The sequence below is a fragment of the Coregonus lavaretus genome (genome assembly GCF_964263955.1).
Source record: "Coregonus lavaretus genome assembly, chromosome: 24".
In the NCBI taxonomy this organism is placed as follows: domain Eukaryota; kingdom Metazoa; phylum Chordata; class Actinopteri; order Salmoniformes; family Salmonidae; genus Coregonus; species Coregonus lavaretus.
Window position 1 is genome coordinate 40,291,083 of NC_140011.1, and position 22,500 is coordinate 40,313,582.

Consider the following 22,500-nt stretch of genomic DNA (forward strand, 5'->3'; position numbering starts at 1 on the left):
CCTGGCTCAAGAGCACATCAACAGATTTCTCACCTGGTCGGCTCGGGGATTCAAACCTGCAACCTTTCGGTTACTGGCCCACCGACCGCTCTTAACCGCTAGTCTACCTGTATTATTGTGATCTGATGGTGTGTTTTGTCTCCTCAGCTGCAGGACATTGAGAACCTGAAGAAGTTCTTGACCAGTAAGAAGCCTCACGTGGTGGCTGTTGCCGGGGAGAATAGGTGAGCTCCCCTCCCTCTACCTCTCTTTCACACCCTCCTGGAAGGCTGCAAAACAGCTTTTTGTTCCCAGACCAGCACTTGGACACCTGCCCTGTTCATTTCTAAAACAAGCCTTTCTTATTTGGCACGTTCAGACATAACCTCTTATTTCTCTATGGGTGTTCTGTCTCATGCCTAGGAACTAATCGCACGCGTGTGTGTGTGTGTGTGTGTGTGTGTGTGTGTGTATGTGTATGTAGGGACGCCCACATGATAATGGAGGACATTAAGAGGACAGTGAGTGAGTTGGAGCAGGAGTCTTCTCTGCCTGCTGTGGGAGTGGAGCTGGTGGACAACGAACTGTCCATGCTCTACATGAACAGTACCAAGTCTCAGGTACACACACTGTACACATACACAGCACACCACACACACACTCATACACACAGTCCACATGAACTGCAAGAAATCAAGTTTACTTGGACACTTGCAGCATGAATACATAGCTGCATCTACACACATCTGATGACACTAATCTAACCATGTTCCTGACTTTCTTTCCCTCTCTCTGTCTCTCTGTCTCTCTCTCCCTTCCCTCTCTCCCTTCTCTCTCTCTCTCTCCTTCTCTCTCTCTCTCTCTCCCTTCTCTCTCTCTCTCTCTCTCTCTCTCTCTCTCTCTCTCTCTCTCTCTCTCTGTCTCTGTCCCTCTCTCTCTCTCTCTCTCTCTCTCTCTCTCTGTCTCTGTCCCTCTCTCTCTCTGTCCCTCTCTCTCTCTGTCCCTCTCTCTCTCTGTCCCTCTCTCTCTCTGTCTCTCTCTCTCTCTGTCCCTCTCTCTCTCTCTCTCTCTCTCTCTCTCTCTCTCTCTCTCTCTCTCTCTCTCTCTGTCCCTCTCTCTCTCTCTCTCTCTCTCTCTCTGTCCCTCTCTCTCTCTGTCCCTCTCTCTCTCTGTCCCTCTCTCTCTCTCTCTGTCCCCCCCCCTCTCTCTCTCTCTCTCTCTCTCTCTCCCCCCCCTCCCCCCCAGATGGACTTCCGTGACTACCCTCCGCTGCTGCGCCAGGCTGTGTCAGTAGCCAGGAAGATTCAGGATCCCCTTGTGGAGTACGCTCAGGTTTGCAGCACAGACGAAGACATCCTCTGCCTCAAACTACACCCTCTACAGGTGAGACTGTGTGTGTGAGTACGGTGTGTGTGTACAGGGAAGGATTCATCTGATCAAGGATATTCTGTGCAAGGGTATCAATACTCGTACCGGCTGTATTTCTGTATTTTGAAAGTCATACATCTTGAAAACTTGATTGCTGACAAGCAAAACATTTTGGGACTATATCAACAATGGACTAATAAAACGAATACCAAAAGATAGTTTTGGGATGGCGTTGTCCTTTAAGTGGCCTTTGCAGGTACTGAAGGGGACATTAATTTAATTGTACACTAACACTTGTACCCCTCCCCTCCCAGGAGCATGTAGTAAAGGAGGACCTGCTGAGTGCTCTGTACTGTGAGTTTATAAACCGGGTCAACGAGGTGGGGGTGGATGTGAACAGAGCCATCTCTCACCCCTACACACAGAGCCTGGTGCAGTTCGTCTGTGGCCTCGGACTGAGGAAGGGATCACACCTGCTCAAGGTCTGTGTGTCTCTTTTTGTCAGTTGCTCTCTCTTTGTCCGGCTGTGTCTCTCTCTGTCCGGCCGTGTGTCTCTCTCTGTCCGGCCGTGTGTCTCTCTCTGTCCGGCCGTGTGTCTCTCTCTCTGTCCGGCCGTGTGTCTCTCTCTCTGTCCGGCCGTGTGTGTCTCTCTGTCCGGCCGTGTGTCTCTCTCTGTCCGGCCGTCTGTCTCTCTCTGTCCGGCCGTGTGTCTCTCTCTGTCCGGCCGTGTGTCTCTCTCTGTCCGGCCGTGTGTCTCTCTCTGTCCGGCCGTGTGTCTCTCTCTGTCCGGCCGTGTGTCTCTCTCTGTCCGGCCGTCTGTCTCTCTCTGTCCGGCCGTGTGTCTCTCTCTGTCCGGCCGTGTGTCTCTCTCTGTCCGGCCGTGTGTCTCTCTCTGTCTGTCTGTCTGTCTCTCTCTATCTGTGCAGGTTTTGAGTCAGAGCCTTGTTCAGTATGTCTTTGCTTACTGCTTAGTGCTTACTCCTTAGTGCTTACTCCTTAGTGCTTACTCCTTAGTGCTTACTCCTTAGTGCTTACTCCTTAGTGCTTAGTGCTTACTCCTTAGTGCTTAGTGCTTACTCCTTAGTGCTTACTCCTTAGTGCTTACTCCTTAGTGCTTACTCCATACCGGTACATCAGGGTTCTTCAAATCCGGTCCTGGAGGGCCGAAACACTTCTGTTTTTTATTTCTACCTGGTAGTTAATTGCACTCACCTGGTGTCCCAGGTCTGAATTAGCCCCTGATTAGAAGGAGAGGATGAAAAACAGAGGTGTTTCGGCCCTCCAGGACCGGTATTGAAGAACCCTGCGGTACATGGTCTGTATTCTTTCTCACCTCTCCACTGTGAGTCCGGTGTCATGCAAATGTGTATCTTGACCCATGTCCTGTGTTTAAGAGCAGCATTAGACATTTATACTGTATTATTATACCAATGTGTGTGTCTCCTACCCTTCTCTCTCTCTCTCTCTGTGTGTGGTTGCTTCATCCCCGTACATGGTCTGTAATGTTTCTCTCCTCCCCTGGTCCAGATCCTGAAGCAGAATAACACTCGCCTGGAGAACCGGACTCAGCTGGTCACCATGTGTCACATGGGCCCCAAGGTCTTCATCAACTGTGCTGGCTTCATCAAGATAGACACCGCCTCGCTCGGAGACAGGTACGTGGGTGGGCCTGGATGGTAGGGATATTTCCATTAATCCATGGTGTTGTTCTGCTTATAGTCCACTGGATTCTCTTTGTATGTCATTCTGACTCCCCCCCCCTCTGCAGTACTGACTCGTACATCGAGGTTCTGGACGGGTCCCGAGTGCACCCGGAGACATACGAGTGGGCCAGAAAGATGGCGGTGGACGCTCTGGAATACGATGAGTCCGCGGAGGACGCCAACCCGGCCGGAGCGCTGGAGGAAATCCTGGAAAACCCAGAGCGCCTCAAAGACCTGGACCTGGATGCCTTCGCTGAGGAGCTGGAGAGACAGGTACAGAAAGAGAGAGGGGGGGTGTGTGGTTAGTGTGATTGTGTGTAGTACACAGCTGTACAATTATAGATACCATGGGTGTTATAGGTCAGGGATGGGTAACTCCTCGAGGGCCTGAATGGTGTCACACTTTAGCCCCAGCTCCAGCTAACACACCGGACTACAATAATCAAAAAATCATGATCTTCAGTTTAGGTTATGGTAACAAGGACCTATAATTTTGACATGCTAACCTGTGTTTTTCCTGTGGTTTGTAGGGTTATGGTAACAAGGACCTATAATTTTGACATGCTAACCTGTGTTTTTCCTGTGGTTTGTAGGGTTATGGTAACAAGGGAATCACCCTGTATGATATCCGTGCTGAGTTGAGCTGCAGGTATAAGGACCTGAGAGTTCCCTACAGAGCTCCTAACACTGAGGAGGTGTTTAACCTGCTCACCAAGGAGACACCTGAGACCTTCTATATAGGTAACACACACACACACACACACACACACACACACACACACAGCTTCGGCATAGTTAACCCACACACCCTTACCTTCTACGTAGGTAACCCACACACCCTTACCTTCTACGTAGGTAACCCACACACCCTTACCTTCTACATAGGTAACCCACTCCCACACCCTTACCTTCTACATAGGTAACCCACACCCACACCCTTACCTTCTACATAGGTAACCCACTCCCACACCCCCTTACCTTCTACATAGGTAACCCACACCCTTACCTTCTACATAGGTAACCCACACACCCTTACCTTCTACATAGGTAACCCACTCCCACACCCTTACCTTCTACATAGGTAACCCACACCCACACCCTTACCTTCTACATAGGTAACCCACTCCCACACCCCCTTACCTTCTACATAGGTAACCCACACCCTTACCTTCTACATAGGTAACCCACTCCCACACCCCCTTACCTTCTACATAGGCAACCCACACACCCTTACCTTCTACATAGGTAACCCACTCCCACACCCCCTTACCTTATACATAAGTAACCCACTCCCACACCCCCTTACCTTCTACATAGGCAACCCACACCCCCTTACCTTCTACATAGGTAACCCACTCCCACACCCCCTTACCTTCTACATAGGTAACCCACTCCCACACCCTTACCTTCTACATAGGTAACCCACACCCACACCCTTACCTTCTACATAGGTAACCCACTCCCACACCCCCTTACCTTCTACATAGGCAACCCACACCCCCTTACCTTCTACATAGGTAACCCACTCCCACACCCCCTTACCTTCTACATAGGTAACCCACTCCCACACCCCCTTACCTTCTACATAGGTAACCCACTCCCCCTTACCTTCTACATAGGTAACCCACTCCCACACCCCCTTACCTTCTACATAGGTAACCCACTCCCCCTTACCTTCTACATAGGTAACCCACTCCCACCCCCTTACCTTCTACATAGGTAACCCACTCCCCCTTACCTTCTACATAGGTAACCCACTCCCACACCCCCTTACCTTCTACATAGGTAACCCACCCCCTTACCTTCTACATAAGTAACCCACACCCCCTTACCTTCTACATAGGTAACCCACTCCCACACCCATACCTTCTACATAGGTAACCCACTCCCACACCCTTACCTTCTACATAGGTAACCCACTCCCACCCCCTTACCTTCTACATAGGTAACCCACTCCCACACCCCCTTACCTTCTACATAGGTAACCCACACCCCCTTACCTTCTACATAGGTAACCCACACCCCATTACCTTCTACATAGGTAACCCACTCCCACCCCACTTACCTTATACATAGGCAACCCACACCCCCTTACCTTCTACATAGGTAACCCACTCCCACACCCCCTTACCTTCTACATAGGTAACCCACTCCCACACCCTTACCTTCTACATAGGTAACCCACACCCACACCCTTACCTTCTACATAGGTAACCCACACCCACACCCCCTTACCTTCTACATAGGTAACCCACACCCACACCCCCTTACCTTCTGCATAGGTAACCCACTCCCACCCCCTTATCTTCTACATAGGTAACCCACACCCACCCCCTTACCTTCTACATAGGTAACCCACACCCTTACCTTCTACATAGGTAACCCACTCCCACCCCCTTACCTTCTACATAGGTAACCCACACCCACCCCCTTCTACATAGGTAACCCACACCCACCCCCTTCTACATAGGTAACCCACACCCACACCCCCTTACCTTCTACATAGGTAACCCACTCCCACCCCCTTACCTTCTATATAGGTAACCCACTCCCACCCCCTTACCTTCTACATAGGTAACCCACACCCACCCCCTTACCTTCTACATAGGTAACCCACACACACCCCCTTACCTTCTGCATAGGTAACCCACTCCCACACCCTTACCTTCTACATAGGTAACCCACACCCACCCCCTTACCTTCTACATAGATAACCCACACCCACACCCTTACCTTCTACATAGGTAACCCACACCCACCCCCTTACCTTCTACATAGGTAACCCACACCCACCCCCTTACCTTCTACATAGGTAACCCACCCCCTTACCTTCTACATAGGTAACCCACACCCTTACCTTCTGCATAGGTAACCCACTCCCACACCCTTACCTTCTACATAGGTAACCCACACCCACCCCCTTACCTTCTACATAGATAACCCACACCCACACCCTTACCTTCTACATAGGCAACCCACACCCTTACCTTCTACATAGATAACCCACTCCCACCCCCTTACCTTGTTCATTGGTAGCACTCACACCACCCTAATCCACTCACACTACCTTCACACCCTCTCAGATTCTGCTTACATGTACAGTTGCTCACTCTGCCTCTCCCTCTGTCTCCAGGGAAGCTGATCACCAGTGTAGTGACCGGTATAGCCCACCGGCGCCCCCAGGGGGAGAGTTATGACCAGGCCATCAGGAACGACGCTACAGGCCTGTGGCAGTGCCCCTTCTGTCAACAGGACAACTTCCCTGAACTCAGCGAGGTGAGACATCATGACCTCTAACCCCTCACCTGTTCCTTTCCCCGCGACTCTGACGTGGTTACTTAGGGAAGTCACTAACTGTAAGTCGCTCTGGATAAGAGTGTCTGCTAAATGACTAAAATGTAAAATTAGAACAAATCAGCGGGACGTGATATATTATTTATTTGTAAATTATTATTTACTTTCTCCTCTCTCTCTCTCTTCCTCTCCTCTCTCTTCCCCTCTCTTCCTCTCCTTTCTCTTCCTCTTCTCTCTCTCCCCCTCTCTTCCTCTCCTCTCACTCCCTCTCTTCCTCTCCTCTCCTCTCTCTTCCTCTCCTCTACCTCTTCCTCTCCTCTCCTCTCTCTTCCTCTCCTCTCTCTTCCTCTCCTCTACCTCTTCCTCTCCTCTCCCTCTCTCTTCCTCTCCTCTCTCTCCTCTCTGCTAGGTGTGGAACCATTTTGACAGTGGTTCGTGTCCTGGCCAGGCTATAGGTGTGAGGGCTCGGATGGACAACGGTGTCCAGGGCTTCATCCCCACCAAATTCCTCAGTGACAAGGTGGTCAAACACCCTGAGGAGAGGGTCAAGGTGAGACACACAGACATGCACACACACTGTCACACAAACCAACACACACACACTATTCTGGTCCTGGAGAGCACACACCAAGGCTTTGGTTCCTTCTTCTTGCTCTCTCTCCAGGACTCAATCTGTTGGTGACTGGAGTTGGTTCAGTTACTTCAGTACCTGTACACGTGTTCACCTAACTCTCCCTCCTCCTCTCCCAGGTGGGTATGACGGTACATTGTCGCATCATGAAGATCGACATCGAGAAGTTCAACGTGGACCTGACGTGTCGTACGTCTGACCTGATGGATAAGAACAATGAGTGGAAGCTTCCTAAAGACAGCTACTACGACTTTGACACGGAGACAGAGGACACCAAGACAGAGGAGGAACTCAAGAAGAAACAACAGAGAACCAGTTAGTATACAGCCAGTAAACAGTAGTGTACAGAGAACCAGTTAGTATACAGCCAGTAAACAGTAGTGTACAGAGAACCAGTTAGTATACAGCCAGTAAACAGTAGTGTACAGAGAACCAGTTAGTATACAGCCAGTAAACAGTAGTGTACAGAGAACCAGTTAGTATACAGCCAGTAAACAGTAGTGTACAGAGAACCAGTTAGTATACAGCCAGTAAACAGTAGTGTACAGAGAAAAAACAGAGAACCAGTTAGTATACAGCCAGTAAACAGTAGTGTACAGAGAACCAGTTAGTATACAGCCAGTAAACAGTAGTGTACAGAGAACCAGTTAGTATACAGCCAGTAAACAGTAGTGTACAGAGAACCAGTTAGTATACAGCCAGTAAACAGTAGTGTACAGAGAACCAGTTAGTATACAGCCAGTAAACAGTAGTGTACAGAGAACCAGTTAGTATACAGCCAGTAAACAGTAGTGTACAGAGAAGAAACAGAGAACCAGTTAGTATACAGGGTTAGGGTCAGGTTAGGGCTGAAACAGTGCATGTTTTTATTTGAACTTTGTGAACAAAACAAGACTACGATGTACCTTCTTAACGTTACTCTTCTGTTTCTCACTTTCCTCTCCTCCCTCTATCCTCTCCTCCCTCTATCCACCCTCTTGCCCCCTCTCTTCTCTCTCCAGCCTATATAAAACGTGTGATCGCCCACCCATCCTTCCATAACATCAACTTCAAGCAGGCTGAGAAGATGATGGAGTCTATGGACCAGGGAGACGTTGTTATCAGGCCGAGCAGCAAGGGAGAGAACCACCTCACCGTCACCTGGAAGGTATGGAGGGATAGAGGGAGGGATGGATCAGGGAGGTGTCACCTGGAAGGGATGGAGGGTTAGATGGAGGGATGGATCAGGGAGGTGTCACCTGGAAGGGATGGAGGGATAGAGGGAGGGGTGGATCAGGGAGGCGTCACCTGGAAGGGATGGAGGGATGGATCAGGGAGGTGTCACATGGAAGGGATGGAGGGTTAGATGGAGGGATGGATCAGGGAGGTGTCACCTGGAAGGGATGGAGGGTTAGATGGAGGGATGGATCAGGGAGGTGTCACCTGGAAGGGATGGAGGGTTAGATGGAGGGATGGATCAGGGAGGTGTCACCTGGAAGGGATGGAGGGTTAGATGGAGGGATGGATCAGGGAGGTGTCACCTGGAAGGGATGGAGGGTTAGATGGAGGGATGGATCAGGGAGGTGTCACCTGGAAGGGATGGAGGGTTAGATGGAGGGATGGATCAGGGAGGTGTCACCTGGAAGGGATGGAGGGTTAGATGGAGGGATGGATCAGGGAGGTGTCACCTGGAAGGGATGGAGGGTTAGATGGAGGGATGGATCAGGGAGGTGTCACCTGGAAGGGATGGAGGGTTAGATGGAGGGATGGATCAGGGAGGTGTCACCTGGAAGGGATGGAGGGTTAGATGGAGGGATGGATCAGGGAGGTGTCACCTGGAAGGGATGGAGGGTTAGATGGAGGGATGGATCAGGGAGGTGTCACCTGGAAGGGATGGAAAGTTAGATGGAGGGATGGATCAGGGAGGTGTCACCTGGAAGGGATGGAGAGTTAGATGGAGGGATGGATCAGGGAGTTGTCACATGGAAGGTATGGAGGGAGGGGTGGATCAGCGAGGCGTCACATGGTAGGTATGGAGGGAGGGGTGGATCAGGGAGGCGTCACATGGTAGGTATGGAGGGAGGGGTGGATCAGGGAGGCGTCACATGGTAGGTATGGAGGGAGGGGTGGATCAGCGAGGCGTCACATGGTAGGTATGGAGGGAGGGGTGGATCAGGGAGGCGTCACATGGTAGGTATGGAGGGAGGGGTGGATCAGGGAGGCGTCACATGGTAGGGATGGAGGGAGGGGTGGATCAGCGAGGCGTCACATGGTAGGTATGGAGGGAGGGGTGGATCAGGGAGGCGTCACATGGTAGGGATGGAGGGAGGGGTGGATCAGCGAGGCGTCACATGGTAGGTATGGCTAGAGAGGGGGAGAGAGGAGTGCTGTAGATGGGTGCATAACCCCCCAAAAAGTAAAATACTGCACTGATAGGCTACTGTATAAAACAAGTGGTCCATCAACCCTCTATCTGGAGAGCTACTGGAAGTGCAGGCTTTTGATCCAACCCTGCTCAAACACACCAGTCAGCTTATTTTTACAATGTGGTGTGTTAGAGCAGGGCAGGACCAAGAGCCTGCACACCCAGAATCTCCTTCTAGGATGGTTGGCCACCCTGCAACATTACAATTACAACCTCCTGTAGCTCAGTTGGTAGAGAATGGCGCTTGCAACGCCAGGGTTCTGGGTTCGATTCCCACGGGGGGCCAGTATGAAAAATTTGTGTACTCACTTAACTGTAAGTCGCTCTGGATAAGAGCGTCTGCTAAATGACTAAAATGTAAATGTAATTTTTAAAAAATGTCTTTATAAAATAATTCCCTCATTCAATGAACCGTTAATGTTGAGCCCTGTGTGTATGTGTTGACCGACAGGTTGATTAATTTGTTGTTGGATGCTAATCAGATGTGTTATGTGTAGGTGGCTGACGGTATCTACCAGCACGTTGACGTGAGAGAGGAGGGCAAGGAGAACGCCTTCAGCCTGGGACACACACTCTGGATCAACACTGAGGTGAAGACCGTGTGTGTGTGTGAGAGAGAGAGAGCGCGATGGGTTGTCTACATGCCTGTTCCACAACTCAAACTGATCTCTCTACCCCCCCTTGCTCTCTCTCTGCCCCTTCTTTCTCTGTCTCCCCCCTCCCTCATCTCCCCCCTCCCTCATCTCTCTCCCTCCCTCCCTCATCTCTCTCTCCCACTCCCTCCCTCTAGGAGTTTGAGGATCTTGATGAGATCACAGCTCGTTATATTCAGCCAATGGCAGCGTTCGCTCGCGACCTGCTGGGACACAAGTACTTCCAGGACTGTAACGGAGGGGACAGGAAGGTATGGGGGGGGGGAGAATATAGTCTTAACCACAGGAAAGTGTTTTATTTTGATTCACCTCAAGTCTCTCACAGAGTATTGGTTTGACAAAGACTTACAAAGAAAATAACCTCCTGGTTTGATCTCTCCAGTGACAGTTTGTTTGTATTATTATTCTCTTTATTTATAGAGCTACACATCTCCATTTTATTAATCTCCTCTCTCTGTCTCCCCGTCCCTCTCCCTGTCTCCCCGTCCCTCTCCCTGTCTCCCCGTCCCTCTCCCTGTCTCCCCGTCCCTCTCCCTGTCTCCCCGTCCCTCTCCCTGTCTCCCCGTCCCTCTCTCTGTCTCCCCGTCCCTCTCCCTGTCTCCCCGTCCCTCTCCCTGTCTCCCCGTCCCTCTCCCTGTCTCCCCGTCCCTCTCCCTGTCTCCCCGTCCCTCTCCCTGTCTCCCCGTCCCTCTCCCTGTCTCCCCGTCCCTCTCCCTGTCTCCCCGTCCCTCTCCCTGTCTCCCCGTCCCTCTCCCTGTCTCCCCGTCCCTCTCCCTGTCTCCCCGTCCCTCTCCCTGTCGCCCCGTCCCTCTCCCTGTCTCCCCGTCCCTCTCCCTGTCTCCCCGTCCCTCTCCCTGTCTCCCCGTCCCTCTCCCTGTCTCCCCGTCCCTCTCCCTGTCTCCCCGTCCCTCTCCCTGTCTCCCCGTCCCTCTCCCTGTCGCCCCGTCCCTCTCCCTGTCGCCCCGTCCCTCTCCCTGTCTCCCCGTCCCTCTCCCTGTCTCCCCGTCCCTCTCCCTGTCTCCCCGTCCCTCTCCCTGTCTCCCCGTCCCTCTCCCTGTCTCCCCGTCCCTCTCCCTGTCTCCCCGTCCCTCTCTCTGTCTCCCTGTCTCCCCGTCCCCCTCCCTGTCTCCCCGTCCCTCTCCCTGTCTCCCCGTCCCTCTCCCTGTCGCCCCGTCCCTCTCCCTGTCTCCCCGTCCCTCTCCCTGTCTCCCCGTCCCTCTCCCTGTCTCCCCGTCCCTCTCCCTGTCGCCCCGTCCCTCTCCCTGTCTCCCCGTCCCTCTCCCTGTCTCCCCGTCCCTCTCCCTGTCTCCCCGTCCCTTTCTCTGTCTGGTAGAAAATGGAGGAGTTGTTGATCAGGTCTAAGAAGGAGAAACCTACGTTCATCCCCTACTTTGTCTCAGCCTGTAAAGACCTGCCTGGGAAGTTCATACTGGGATACCAGCCTCGTGGCAAACCACGGTGAGTTACCATGACTACAGCTAACTAATCCTAACCATGGTGAGTTACCGTGACTACAGCTAACTAATCCTAACCACGGTGAGTTACCATGACTACAGCTAACTAATCCTAACCATGGTGAGTTACCGTGACTATAGCTAACTAATCCTAACCACGGTGAGTTACCATGACTATAGCTAACTAATCCTAACCATGGTGAGTTACCATGACTATAGCTAACTAATCCTAACCACGGTGAGTTACCATGACTACAGCTAACTAACCCTAACCATGGTGAGTGACCATGACTATAGCTAACTAATCCTAACCATGGTGAGTTACCATGACTATAGCTAACTAATCCTAACCATGGTGAGTTACATGACTATAGCTAACTAATCCTAACCATGGTGAGTTACCATGATTATAGCTAACTAACCCTAACCATGGTGAGTGGTTGACGACCATAGAAATGGAATGAATAGAACGGGCGTCTCCATTCAAGTAAATGATGCCATAATGGGTTGTCTGGCAGCCATTTTGAGGGTACCCATAGGAGCAAAGCAGGAAGTAAAAGCAGGATGTGTACCCATCAATCTGATTTGCTGAATCAACCCAATTGACATTACAAAAAATACATTCCATTGCATGAGCCACATCAGTTAACATCATTTGAATGAACATTCTGCATTACCATGGAAATTATTGCATCACAATACCATGCAGCCATTACGAGTGTATCCATGAGTTTACCAGTCAAATTGCCAGGGTTAGAGGTTCCAAGACCGTTCTATTCATTATATGTCTATGTTGTGGACCTTGTCCCTGACCTCATCTCTCCCATAGAAATACCATGGTCTCTCCCCACAGCCTTAAATCAAATTAAATGTTATTTGTCACATGCTTGGTAAACAACAGGTGTAAACTAACAGTGAAATGCTTTCTTACTTCCTTCCCAACAATGCAGAGAGAAAAATATAGAAAAATTATAACACCAGGAATAAATGCACAATGAGGAATGATAACGTGGCTACATACACATCCTAGAAGGATGGTTCAATATTATTCTATTGGATTGACAATGGAATTTGAATATATGTGATGATTATGACAGAGCTCAGAGCAGTAGAGTTGTTGTGGTTGGTTTTGAAAATGTTGTCCTCTGTCTGTAGTGTTGAGTATGTGACCATCTCTCCTGACGGGTTCCGGTACCGCTCCCAGATGTTCCCCACCGTTAACGGACTGTTCCGCTGGTTCAAAGACCACTTCCAGGAACCGGTACCAGGTACATACTGCCTGCCCATTGGCTAGAACACCTGTCAATCTCTCTAGACCAGTGTGCCACTGCTGTAGTTGTCCTATGTTGATTGGGTAGGTTGTAAAGGTGTTTTTATCTCCTATACCAGTGGTCACCAACCTTTTCTGAGTCAAGATCACTTCCGCAGTTAAAAAGCAAGCCGAAATCTACCGCTCATATTTTTTTTACATGACAGTCGGATCTCTTTTTTTTTTTTTTTCCAGAGTTCCCATTTGTCTTGAACGCTCAGAAGTCTGAGGTTTCTGAATTCCCAGTTGTTTTGAACACAGCATTAGTCTCAGCGGAGGGAGGGAGGAAGGGAGAGAACAGCAGAGGGTCACGATCCTATCCTTTCTTTCTTCCCTTGAGACTGACCAGAGAGAGGACAGTCTCCACCTGATGGCGAAACTCGAATCGCACCGCATCTGCCTCAGTCATGCACAAATTCATGTTGTTCCTATGACCAGAGAAAGTGAAATACTCCTCGATATTAAAATATCCACGACGAGCTTCTAATAATAATTAAAACGCAGGGCTATCAACAATCTTGGCTACTCATTCCTTGCAGCTGCAGCGCGAGTGAAATTATGGATACATTTTTTTTTTATGTTTTGTAATAGTGTTGAAGAAAAACAAGGTTGGCAGTGCTGAATACATCTTTTTAACATGAACTCGCTCATAAAAACAGCAGCTCTTTGCTGTATTCTTTTGACAGTCTCTCTGTGGTCATGGTTTTAAAAGTTATTACATCTAAATTAGGCTAGTATCAAACTTTGCAATGACCTGGGGCCGTGGAAGCGCTGTAGGCGCAGCGATTTGAGCTATCCCATTGGCCAGCCCAGTAGGCGCACTCGATTTAGCCACTGATCTCCCGGTCCACTGGGTAGGCGGAGTTAGTTTTTTCAGACAAATGAAATGGTTCAAAATGGGAACACTTTGCCTACCTGGTGCTCAGAGCTTCTCAATCAAGTGCACCTACTTTTTTTTTTTTTTAAAGGAGTGCAAGGCTTTACCACAGCCTTTACCACAGCCTTTATCGTTGGCTTTACCACAGCCTTTACCACAGGCTTTACCACAGCCTTTACCACAGCCTTTACCACAGGCTTTACCACAGGCTTTACCACAGCCTTTACCACAGGCTTTACCACAGCCTTTACCACAGGCTTTACCACAGGCTTTATCGTTGGCTTTTCTACAGAAACGTTTGGTGATCGACGGGTTGGCGACCACTGTCCTATCCTGTGGTTCCAATATCTGTTTCATTTCCTCCCTCAGGCATCACACCCAGCAGTAGCAGTCGAACACGGACACCTGCCTCTGTCAACACTACACCAGCTAACATCAACATCGCAGGTCAGTCTCTCTTACTCACTTTCTCTCTCACACAACACACACACACACACACAAACTCATCTCCATCCAAATGTATCAATCCTAAAGTTGGTAAGCAATTTCATCCTATCAAATATCCACTTTAGTAATTCTGGTGGATGTCTGATGCTACTGTAGTGTTTAACTCTCCGTCTCTCCGTCTCTCAGACCTGACGCGAGCGGTCAGCGCTCTCCCACGCAACATGACCTCCCAGATGTTCAGTGCCATCGCCGCGGTGACAGGGCAGGGGCAGGGCCAGAACGCCAACACTACGCCCGCCCAGTGGGGCTCCAGCCAATACGGTTACACCGGGGGCAGCAGCGGGGGCGGGGGAGGCAGCTCCTCAGCCTATCACGTGAGTGGATTTATAGCATTGCTTTACCGATGGTCCAATGGCTTTGTTTTGTATTGGGGTAAAATGAAGCTAACTCGCCTCATTCGCTGCCAGTGTGTATCAACCACCTGGGTGATGCTAAGGAATCTTGTTGTGGCAGAAAGATCAAACATGGGTGTTCATCACATTGGAGAGATGTGACGTGAATAATGTTATCTTTTTCTACTGCTGTTTGCCACAATTATTTGAATGTGTAGATAGTGCTCCATTTTAACCACCTCTCCCTCCCTCCTTCCCTCCATCTCTCTCTCTCCAGGTGTTTGCGACGCCCCAACAGCCGATGGCGACGCCCATGATGACCCCCAGCTACTCGTATACCACCCCCAGCCAGCAGACCATGGGTACCCCGCAGTACCCCTCCTCCACCCCCCAGTCCTCCCACGGACACACACAGAGCAGCCACGGACACCAGGGCCACAGCAGTCACCAGGGACACTCGTCCAACACACCCTCCTCCTCCTCCTCATCCAGAGGACGCACTCCGCAGCAGCAGCCTAAGTAAGTCGAGACGGAGAGATAGACAGGTTGTGTTTCAGTTGGATGTGTGTGATGAGTCAGTTGATGGAAAATGTTTTTTTGAGTAGTTGGGAGTTTTTAGAATATGTCAGAATAATTCTAGAAGAAATGACTACATGTATCCTGGGCTATGGGTCGATCTGGAATGAAGAAGTTGTGTTCTGAATCTCTATTGTGAATATCAGATTGATTGCAAACTTTCAGTGGTGGTGGTAGCTATGGAAAGACTACAACATCCAAACTGCCCTGTACCTAACCCCGCCCCTACTCTGTGTCTCCCTGCAGGTCGGGCGGCAGCGCGGCGGTGGACTGGGGCAAGGTGGCGGAGCAGTGGCTCCAGGAGAAGGAGGCAGAGAGGAAGAAGCAGAAGACACCCAGGATGACCCCGCGACCTTCCCCCAGCCCCATGATCCAGAGCACGCCTATGTCAATTGCTGGAGACGCCACGCCCCTTCTGGACGAGATGGACCGATAGGACAGGGCGGGGGGGGGGGCGACTGTATACCCCCCTCCTCCCCGAATATACCCCCTTGCTCTGATCAACTCATCCTTCCATCCATCCGCCTGCCTGCATGCCCCCTCAAACCGGACCCATGCCATTCAGATCCTCCTTAGCTACCTCTCCTCCTAGCCCACTAAACTAACCCTGCTCACCCTCTTCTTGTGTCCCATTGGATTCTGTTTCTAGCTACTGTGTATCTAGCCATGTTTCTCTCCCAGCACATCTCTTCCCTTCTTCTGTCTGTCCCTCTCTCTTTCCTCCCTCTATTTTTGCCGGCCACATAGTCCAGTATTTTATTTAGTAAGGATATTAACTCTGTATGTCAGGCAGGAAGACATGTCGACAGACACCAAACACTTGAAACAAACCGCTGACATAGAGATAATAGGACATGGACCTAATGGAGAAATTATTGTTTGGTTGTCAGGGCAACCTTTGTCCTTTCCTTTTCTTATTAATAACATGGGGTATGCTGTACTTCCTTTTTCCTGTTTGATTTTTTAAAAAATATATAAAAAGATTAGGAGATGCTGCCGAAAGCATCTGATTGGTTCGCGGGTTGTCTCCTGCCGTGGTAGGTTGGTATGTAATGTCCCTTTGGCTGCATAGACCCGCCCCTTGCCCTCCTGGTGATTGGCGGGTTGTGGCGAGAGGCAGCCTAACGAGCGCTTTGCCGAGCCAATCAGGAAGCTTGTCTGCGTTTTTGTATTGATGCATCAAAATGAATAAAGACACTGTTTTCAGTATGAACCCTAACCCTGCACTCCTCACATGGTCTGTCAAACCCACACACACACACGTGCTTATGAGTCTCTGGTATAGAGAGAAATATTGCTATTGAATATGAAGAGCTCTCTCCTTTTAATGTGGTGAATGATACCCATGTGATGATGGGAATGATTGAAACCCCAACGACACAGACTGGTGAGATTTTACTTTTGTCCAAAACCTGCTGGTTTATTAGTGTTGCCGTCAGTACCAACCGAGACAAACTAGGTTTTAAACCGAGAGACAGACAGACGGGTTATGTGGATATAACATGGTCTACTCTACTATCATGTCACTCTTTGGAAGACTTTGTTTCTGTGTTCTAACCACTGAATAAAAGATTAGTACTACCGGTAACCATGGTAACTGATACCATGACGGTTGTCACAAGTGAACCGAACCGAATTCGATTGACAGAGATGACAGTATGTTAGGGAGGGACTAGGTTTTACCCTTAAACTTTTTGCTTTGCTGTGACAACTTTTTTTTTTTTGACTGCATATTTTCAACAAAAAAAATTGGGGGTGTAAAGCATCCTTTGGTAGTTTGAAGCATAGGCTTATTTGTTGTGAGTTTACTCACGTGTAACTGTATATTTTAACTTTTGTGTCTGTGAACTTAGCATTTCTTTGAATCCTTTTGTCCTTGACTTTCAAACATCATGTGAGCATTTAAGACACTCTTGGGTATTTGGGCATTTACATGTAGCCGGTTTTAAATATGTCCCTGTTCTCCTAAGTCTGGCCCCTTGAAGTCTGGATATCTGTGATCACTATGGAGATGTTCCACCTAGCACCCCAAGGTGAGATGTGGAGCGTTAATCTGCCATGTTGCTTTCTTCTATCCGGACCTGTGCAGATCTGTGAACTCTAAAGGGCCAGTACTAAGGGAAGGGGAGGAGGTTGCTGACTAAAATGTCAGTTATGTGAACACATCGGACCTTGGTCTCATCCACAGATCATTATCATAAGAATTAATATCTGTGGTGAAAGACCATGTGTATTGGTGCTTTCAAGACAACTGGGAACTCTGGGAGAAAAAAACTAGGTCAAATCAAGACGTCAGTGATCTTCAGGTCGGAAAGTCTGAGCTCTAGAAAGATTGCCAGAGTTTCCGACTTCGAATCCCGAGTTAAATGATCGTTCAAAACTATTTTTCCAAGTTGGAGCTTGGTTTTTTTCTCTCCAGAATGTCCAGTTCTCTTGAACGCACTGAAGTCGGAAGCACTGAAGTCTTGAGTTCCTTTTTTTTTTTTTTTATATATATATACATGACATATATCTGTAAGTGACACTGCCTGGTGTCACTCAAACACATCACAGTGTTTTCTTCTGGGAAATTAGTTTTTTCAGTTTTGACTATTTGCTCTGTCTGTGTACAGTCAAATGGGTTGCTGATATACAGTTTTTGGTCTTTATTTGTGAGCGCCATGTTCTAGAGAGTTCTAGGGTTACTCCCGGGCTAAAAACCATGTTCAATGTAGAATCTCATTTAAAAATGCTCAGGCTGATTATTGCAAATAAGGACTAGTTCTCAATCAACCTGCCTGGTAAACGATGGTTTAGTCCAGGAGTATAGGTTTTATTTAGGTCTCGGAAACCTGGCCTGTATTCTCTATTTGCAATATTACATGTTGTACCTTCAGTAAGCCTGTGGTTGTTGGCAGTGGGAGGAGAGGGGAGAGGTTTTGCCTCAGTTATTATTACACTGCAGATAACCTTTTCTACCTGTGATCCCTTTAATAAAAGTGTTCATATTATTGACACCCAAGTCCCCACATTGTGTTATTGAAGTGCTCTGTGTGACTCTGTTCCATTTATTCCATTCCAGCCATTACAATGAGCCCATCCTCCTATAGCTCCTCCCACCAGCCTCCTCTGGTACAGTGTTATTCAACACACAAGCATTTGCTTCTTTGTGTAGCCCATAACAATAAACTTCCCATTACTCATCTGAAGAGTGTTATGAATCTATAACTGTGAATGAAAGTCATCTATATTGATTTTATAGAACATCAAATATAAATCACATCAAATATAATACAATCATCAGTATTGAGTCATAAACAGCATATCAGGACATGGTAAAGCAGTAGCCCTAAATGTCTGGCCTGTTTCAGGCCTCTTCTCCACGCTCTTAATTAAATTTGCCTCAGATCATCAGATGTAAATGAAACATTCTTCTCTCTCCATCTCTCTCTGTTTCTATCTCTCCCGCTCTCTAACTCTCTCCATCTCTCTCCCCATCTCTCTCTCTCATTATCTCTTCCCCCTCTCTCTCACTGCATCTCACTCTTCCGATCCCTCCCAATCTCTTTCTCCCCATCTCTCATTCTCTCTCCCTCTCTATCTCTCTCTCACTCTCTCCATCTCTCACTCTCTCTCCCCCTCTCGTGATAAAACAATCCCTCTATTTTAGGAGCCCTCAGAGTCTATACTGTGGGTGGCGGTGGTATGGTGGGGATGTTGGGTAGTCATGGGAGGCAGCGTACGCATCACATTAGCAGACCAGACGCATGACGGGAGGAGACGGAGGAGGAAAATAAACCAGCCAACACACAGAGGGCTGCATGCCTGTTGCTGCTGACGTCTTCACCTAGAATGCAGGAATCTGTCTGGGACAAATCTCAAATGATGAGAACCAGAGCTACATGGCCCTGGTGAAGAGTAGTGCACCACGTAAAGGGATAGATAAGAGTATTTCCTGGTCCAGTTACATGGTCAGGGAAAACTCAAAACTATGGGACCTACGCTATCTCCAGTTGTTTATGGATAGGGTTTCACATAAAGGAACAGCCTTAGACCCCAAACCCTGGTTTTGTGATTATAGAGGCTTCTTCCAGTCCACGTGCTTCGCCTATTTCTCTTAAGCCGCTTTAAAGACCATGTAAGCTTCGCCTATTTCTCTTTATGAACATGTAAAAACGACTATGAATGCAATCCGTTATCCATGGATTGGTAGGGATAAATGCTGTTGCTATTACTTCCTCTCTCGTCGTTCAGCTGACAGTCCATGGAATTGGAATCCTCCTCACTGAGACAACACTTCCTCCATTATCACATTGTACAAACACACAGATGCATGATTGTGTTGTGTTGTCCTGTGTTGTGTGGTGCTGTGTAGTGTTGTGTTGTGCTGTGTTGTGTTGTTGTGTTGTCCTGTGTTGTGTTGTCCTGTGTTGTGTTGTGTTATGCTGTGTTGTGTTATCCTGTGTTGTGTTGTTGTGTTGTCCTGTGTTGTGTTATCCTGTGTTGTGGTGTTGTGTTGTCCTGTGTTCTGTTGTCATTTGTTGTGTTGTCCTGTGTTGTCATGTGTTGTGTTGTGTAGTGTTGTGTTGTCCTGTGTTGTGCTGTGTTGTGTTGTCCTGTGTTGTGGTGTGTTGTGTTGTCCTGTGTTGTTGTGTTGTGTTGTCCTGTGTTGTGTTGTCCTTTGTTGTGTTGTCCTGTGTTGTGTTGTGTTGTCCTGTGTTGTGTTGTCCTGTGTTGTGTTGTGTTGTCCTGTGTTGTGTAGTGTAGTGTTGTGTTGTCCTGTGTTGTTGTCCTGAGTTGTGTTGTCCTGTGTTGTGTTGTGTTGTTGTGTTGTGTTGTCCTGTGTTGTGTTGTGTTGTCCTGTGTTGTGTTGTTGTGTTGTGTTGTGTTGTCCTGTGTTGTGTTGTCATGGGTTGTGTTGTGCTGTGTTGTGTTGTGTTGTGTTGTCCTGTGTTGTGTTGTTGTGTTTTGTGTTGTGTTGTCCTGTGTTGTGTTGCTGTGTTGTCCTGTGTTGTGTTGTGTTGTTGTGTTGTCCTGTGTTGTGTTGTGTTGTCCTGTGTTGTGTTGTGTTGTCCTGTGTTGTGTTGTATTGTGTTGTATTGTGTTGTCATGGGTTGTGTTGTGCTGTGTTGTCCTGTGTTGTGTTGTGTTGTCCTGTTTTGTGTTGTTGTGTTGTCCTGTGTTGTGTTGTGTTGTGTTGTCCTGTGTTGTGTTGTCATGGGTTGTGTTGTGCTGTGTTGTCCTGTGTTGTGTTGTGTTGTCCTGTGTTGTGTTGTTGTGTTGTCCTGTGTTGTGTTGTCATGGGTTGTGTTGTGCTGTGTTGTCCTGTGTTGTGTTGTGTTGTCCTGTGTTGTGTTGTCATGGGTTGTGTTGTGCTGTGATGTGTTGTGCTGTGTTGTCCTGTGTTGTGTTGTGTTGTCCTGTGTTGTGTTGTTGTGTTGTCCTGTTTTGTGTTGTTGTGTTGTGTTGTCCTGTGTTGTGTTGTGTTGTCCTGTGTTGGGTTGTGTTATGCTGTGTTGTGTTGTGTTGTCCTGTGTTGTGTTGTGTTGTGTTGTCCTGTGTTGTGTTGTGTTGTCATGGGTTGTGTTAGGCTGTGTTGTGTTGTGTTGTCCTGTGTTGTGTTGTGTTGTCCTGTGTTGTTGTGTTGTGTTGTCCTGTGTTGTGTTGTCCTTTGTTGTGTTGTGCTGTGTTTTCCTGTGTTGTGTTGTGCTGTGTTGTCCTGTCCTGTGTTGTGTTGTGTTGTCCTGTGTTGTGTAGTGTAGTGTTGTGTTGTCCTGTGTTGTGTTGTCCTGTGTTGTGTTGTTGTGTTGTGTTGTCCTGTGTTGTGTTGTTGTGCTGTGTTGTTCTGTGTTGTGTTGTCCTGTGTTGTGTTGTGTTGTTGTGTTGTGTTGTCCTGTGTTGTCCTGTGTTGTGTTGTTGTGTTGTGTTGTGTTGTCCTGTGTTGTGTTGTCATGGGTTGTGTTGTGCTGTGTTGTCATGTGTTGTGTTGTGTTGTCCTGTGTTGTGTTGTTGTGTTGTGTTGTCCTGTTTTGTGTTGTGTTGTCCTGTGTTGTGTTGTTGTGTTGTGTTGTCCTGTGTTGTGTTGTCCTGTGTTGTGTTGTTGTGTTGTGTTGTGGTGTTTTGTTGTGTTGTCCTGTGTTGTGTTGTCCTGTATTGTGTTGTGTTGTCCTGTGTTGTGTTGTGCTGTGTTGTCCTGTGTTGTGGTGTGTTGTCCTGTTTTGTGTTGTTGTGTTGTCCTGTGTTGTGTTGTGTTGTCCTGTGTTGTGTTGTCATGGGTTGTGTTGTGCTGTGTTGTCCTGTGTTGTGTTGTTGTGTTGTCCTGTGTTGTGTTGTCCTGTGTTGTGTTGTGCTGTGTTGTCCTGTGTTGTGTTGTGTTGTCATGTGTTGTGTTGTCCTGTGTTGTGTTGTCATGGGTTGTGTTGTGCTGTGTTGTCCTGTGTTGTGTTGTCATGGGTTGTGTTGTGCTGTGTTGTCCTGTGTTGTGTTGTGCTGTGTTGTGTTGTGTTGTCCTGTGTTGTGTTCTGCTGTGTTGTCCTGTGTTGTGTTGTCATGTGTTGTGTTGTCATGTGTTGTGTTGTGTTGTCCTGTGTTGTGTTGTGCTGTGTTGTCCTGTGTTGTGTTGTGTTGTCATGGGTTGTGTTGTGCTGTGTTGTCCTGTGTTGTGGTGTGTTGTCCTGTTTTGTGTTGTTGTGTTGTCCTGTGTTGTGTTGTGTTGTCCTGTGTTGTGTTGTCATGGGTTGTGTTGTGCTGTGTTGTCCTGTGTTGTGTTGTGTTGTCCTGTGTTGTGTTGTTGTGTTGTCCTGTGTTGTGTTGTCCTGTGTTGTGTTGTGCTGTGTTGTCCTGTGTTGTGTTGTGTTGTCATGTGTTGTGTTGTCCTGTGTTGTGTTGTCATGGGTTGTGTTGTGCTGTGTTTTCCTGTGTTGTGTTGTGCTGTGTTGTCCTGTGTTGTGTCGTCATGGGTTGTGTTGTGCTGTGTTGTCCTGTGTTGTGTTGTGCTGTGTTGTGTTGTGTTGTCCTGTGTTGTGTTCTGCTGTGTTGTCCTGTGTTGTGTTGTCATGTGTTGTGTTGTCATGTGTTGTGTTGTGTTGTCCTGTGTTGTGTTGTGCTGTGTTGTCCTGTGTTGTGTTGTGCTGTGTTGTGTTGTGCTGTGTTGTCCTGTGTTGTGTTGTGCTGTGTTGTCCTGTGTTGTGTTGTGTTGTGTACTGTATCCTCCCCCATCAGCAGCAGGTTGGTTTCCTCTTGGTTGGTTTGTACTCCTCTTCTGAGCTCTCTGTGATTCCTGTAGGAAACATAAATGTGTCAAAGGGAAGAAATGTTAGAATAAAAAGTAGCCTGCATGTAATAAAATAAACTTACTGATAATGTCGCCAACACGTCTGGACCCACTCTTCTCGAGCTCTGCCAGCACGTTGGCCTCAAAGGTTAGAGACGCTA

The 22,500-nt window shown here is 48.4% G+C and overlaps 2 protein-coding genes across 2 annotated transcripts in view; one reads left to right on the forward strand and one right to left on the reverse strand.

Annotated features, from left to right (window-relative positions):
* Window positions 1–16,305, forward strand: part of supt6h (SPT6 homolog, histone chaperone and transcription elongation factor) — a 27,267-nt gene extending 10,962 nt beyond the window's left edge. The window contains exons 18-36 of the mRNA XM_084140599.1: window positions 148–224; window positions 464–599; window positions 1,225–1,362; window positions 1,662–1,829; window positions 2,875–3,002; window positions 3,116–3,323; window positions 3,644–3,791; window positions 6,184–6,326; window positions 6,754–6,894; window positions 7,095–7,290; window positions 7,977–8,122; window positions 9,877–9,969; window positions 10,170–10,283; window positions 11,366–11,490; window positions 12,642–12,754; window positions 14,042–14,119; window positions 14,306–14,493; window positions 14,789–15,030; window positions 15,334–16,305. Coding sequence (XP_083996725.1) covers window positions 148–224; window positions 464–599; window positions 1,225–1,362; window positions 1,662–1,829; window positions 2,875–3,002; window positions 3,116–3,323; window positions 3,644–3,791; window positions 6,184–6,326; window positions 6,754–6,894; window positions 7,095–7,290; window positions 7,977–8,122; window positions 9,877–9,969; window positions 10,170–10,283; window positions 11,366–11,490; window positions 12,642–12,754; window positions 14,042–14,119; window positions 14,306–14,493; window positions 14,789–15,030; window positions 15,334–15,523 — 2,772 coding nt within the window. The 3' untranslated portion in view covers window positions 15,524–16,305. The remainder of the gene's footprint in view (window positions 1–147; window positions 225–463; window positions 600–1,224; window positions 1,363–1,661; window positions 1,830–2,874; window positions 3,003–3,115; window positions 3,324–3,643; window positions 3,792–6,183; window positions 6,327–6,753; window positions 6,895–7,094; window positions 7,291–7,976; window positions 8,123–9,876; window positions 9,970–10,169; window positions 10,284–11,365; window positions 11,491–12,641; window positions 12,755–14,041; window positions 14,120–14,305; window positions 14,494–14,788; window positions 15,031–15,333) is intronic.
* A 5,978-nt stretch (window positions 16,306–22,283) lies between these two features.
* rab34b (RAB34, member RAS oncogene family b) overlaps window positions 22,284–22,500 on the reverse strand; it is a gene marked incomplete at both ends in the record, with an annotated part of 5,093 nt that continues 4,876 nt past the window's right edge. Inside the window, 2 exons of the mRNA XM_084141210.1 lie at window positions 22,284–22,345; window positions 22,423–22,500. The exon at window positions 22,423–22,500 is cut by the window's right edge and continues 30 nt beyond it. Of these exons, the coding sequence (XP_083997336.1) occupies window positions 22,284–22,345; window positions 22,423–22,500 (140 nt within the window). The remainder of the gene's footprint in view (window positions 22,346–22,422) is intronic.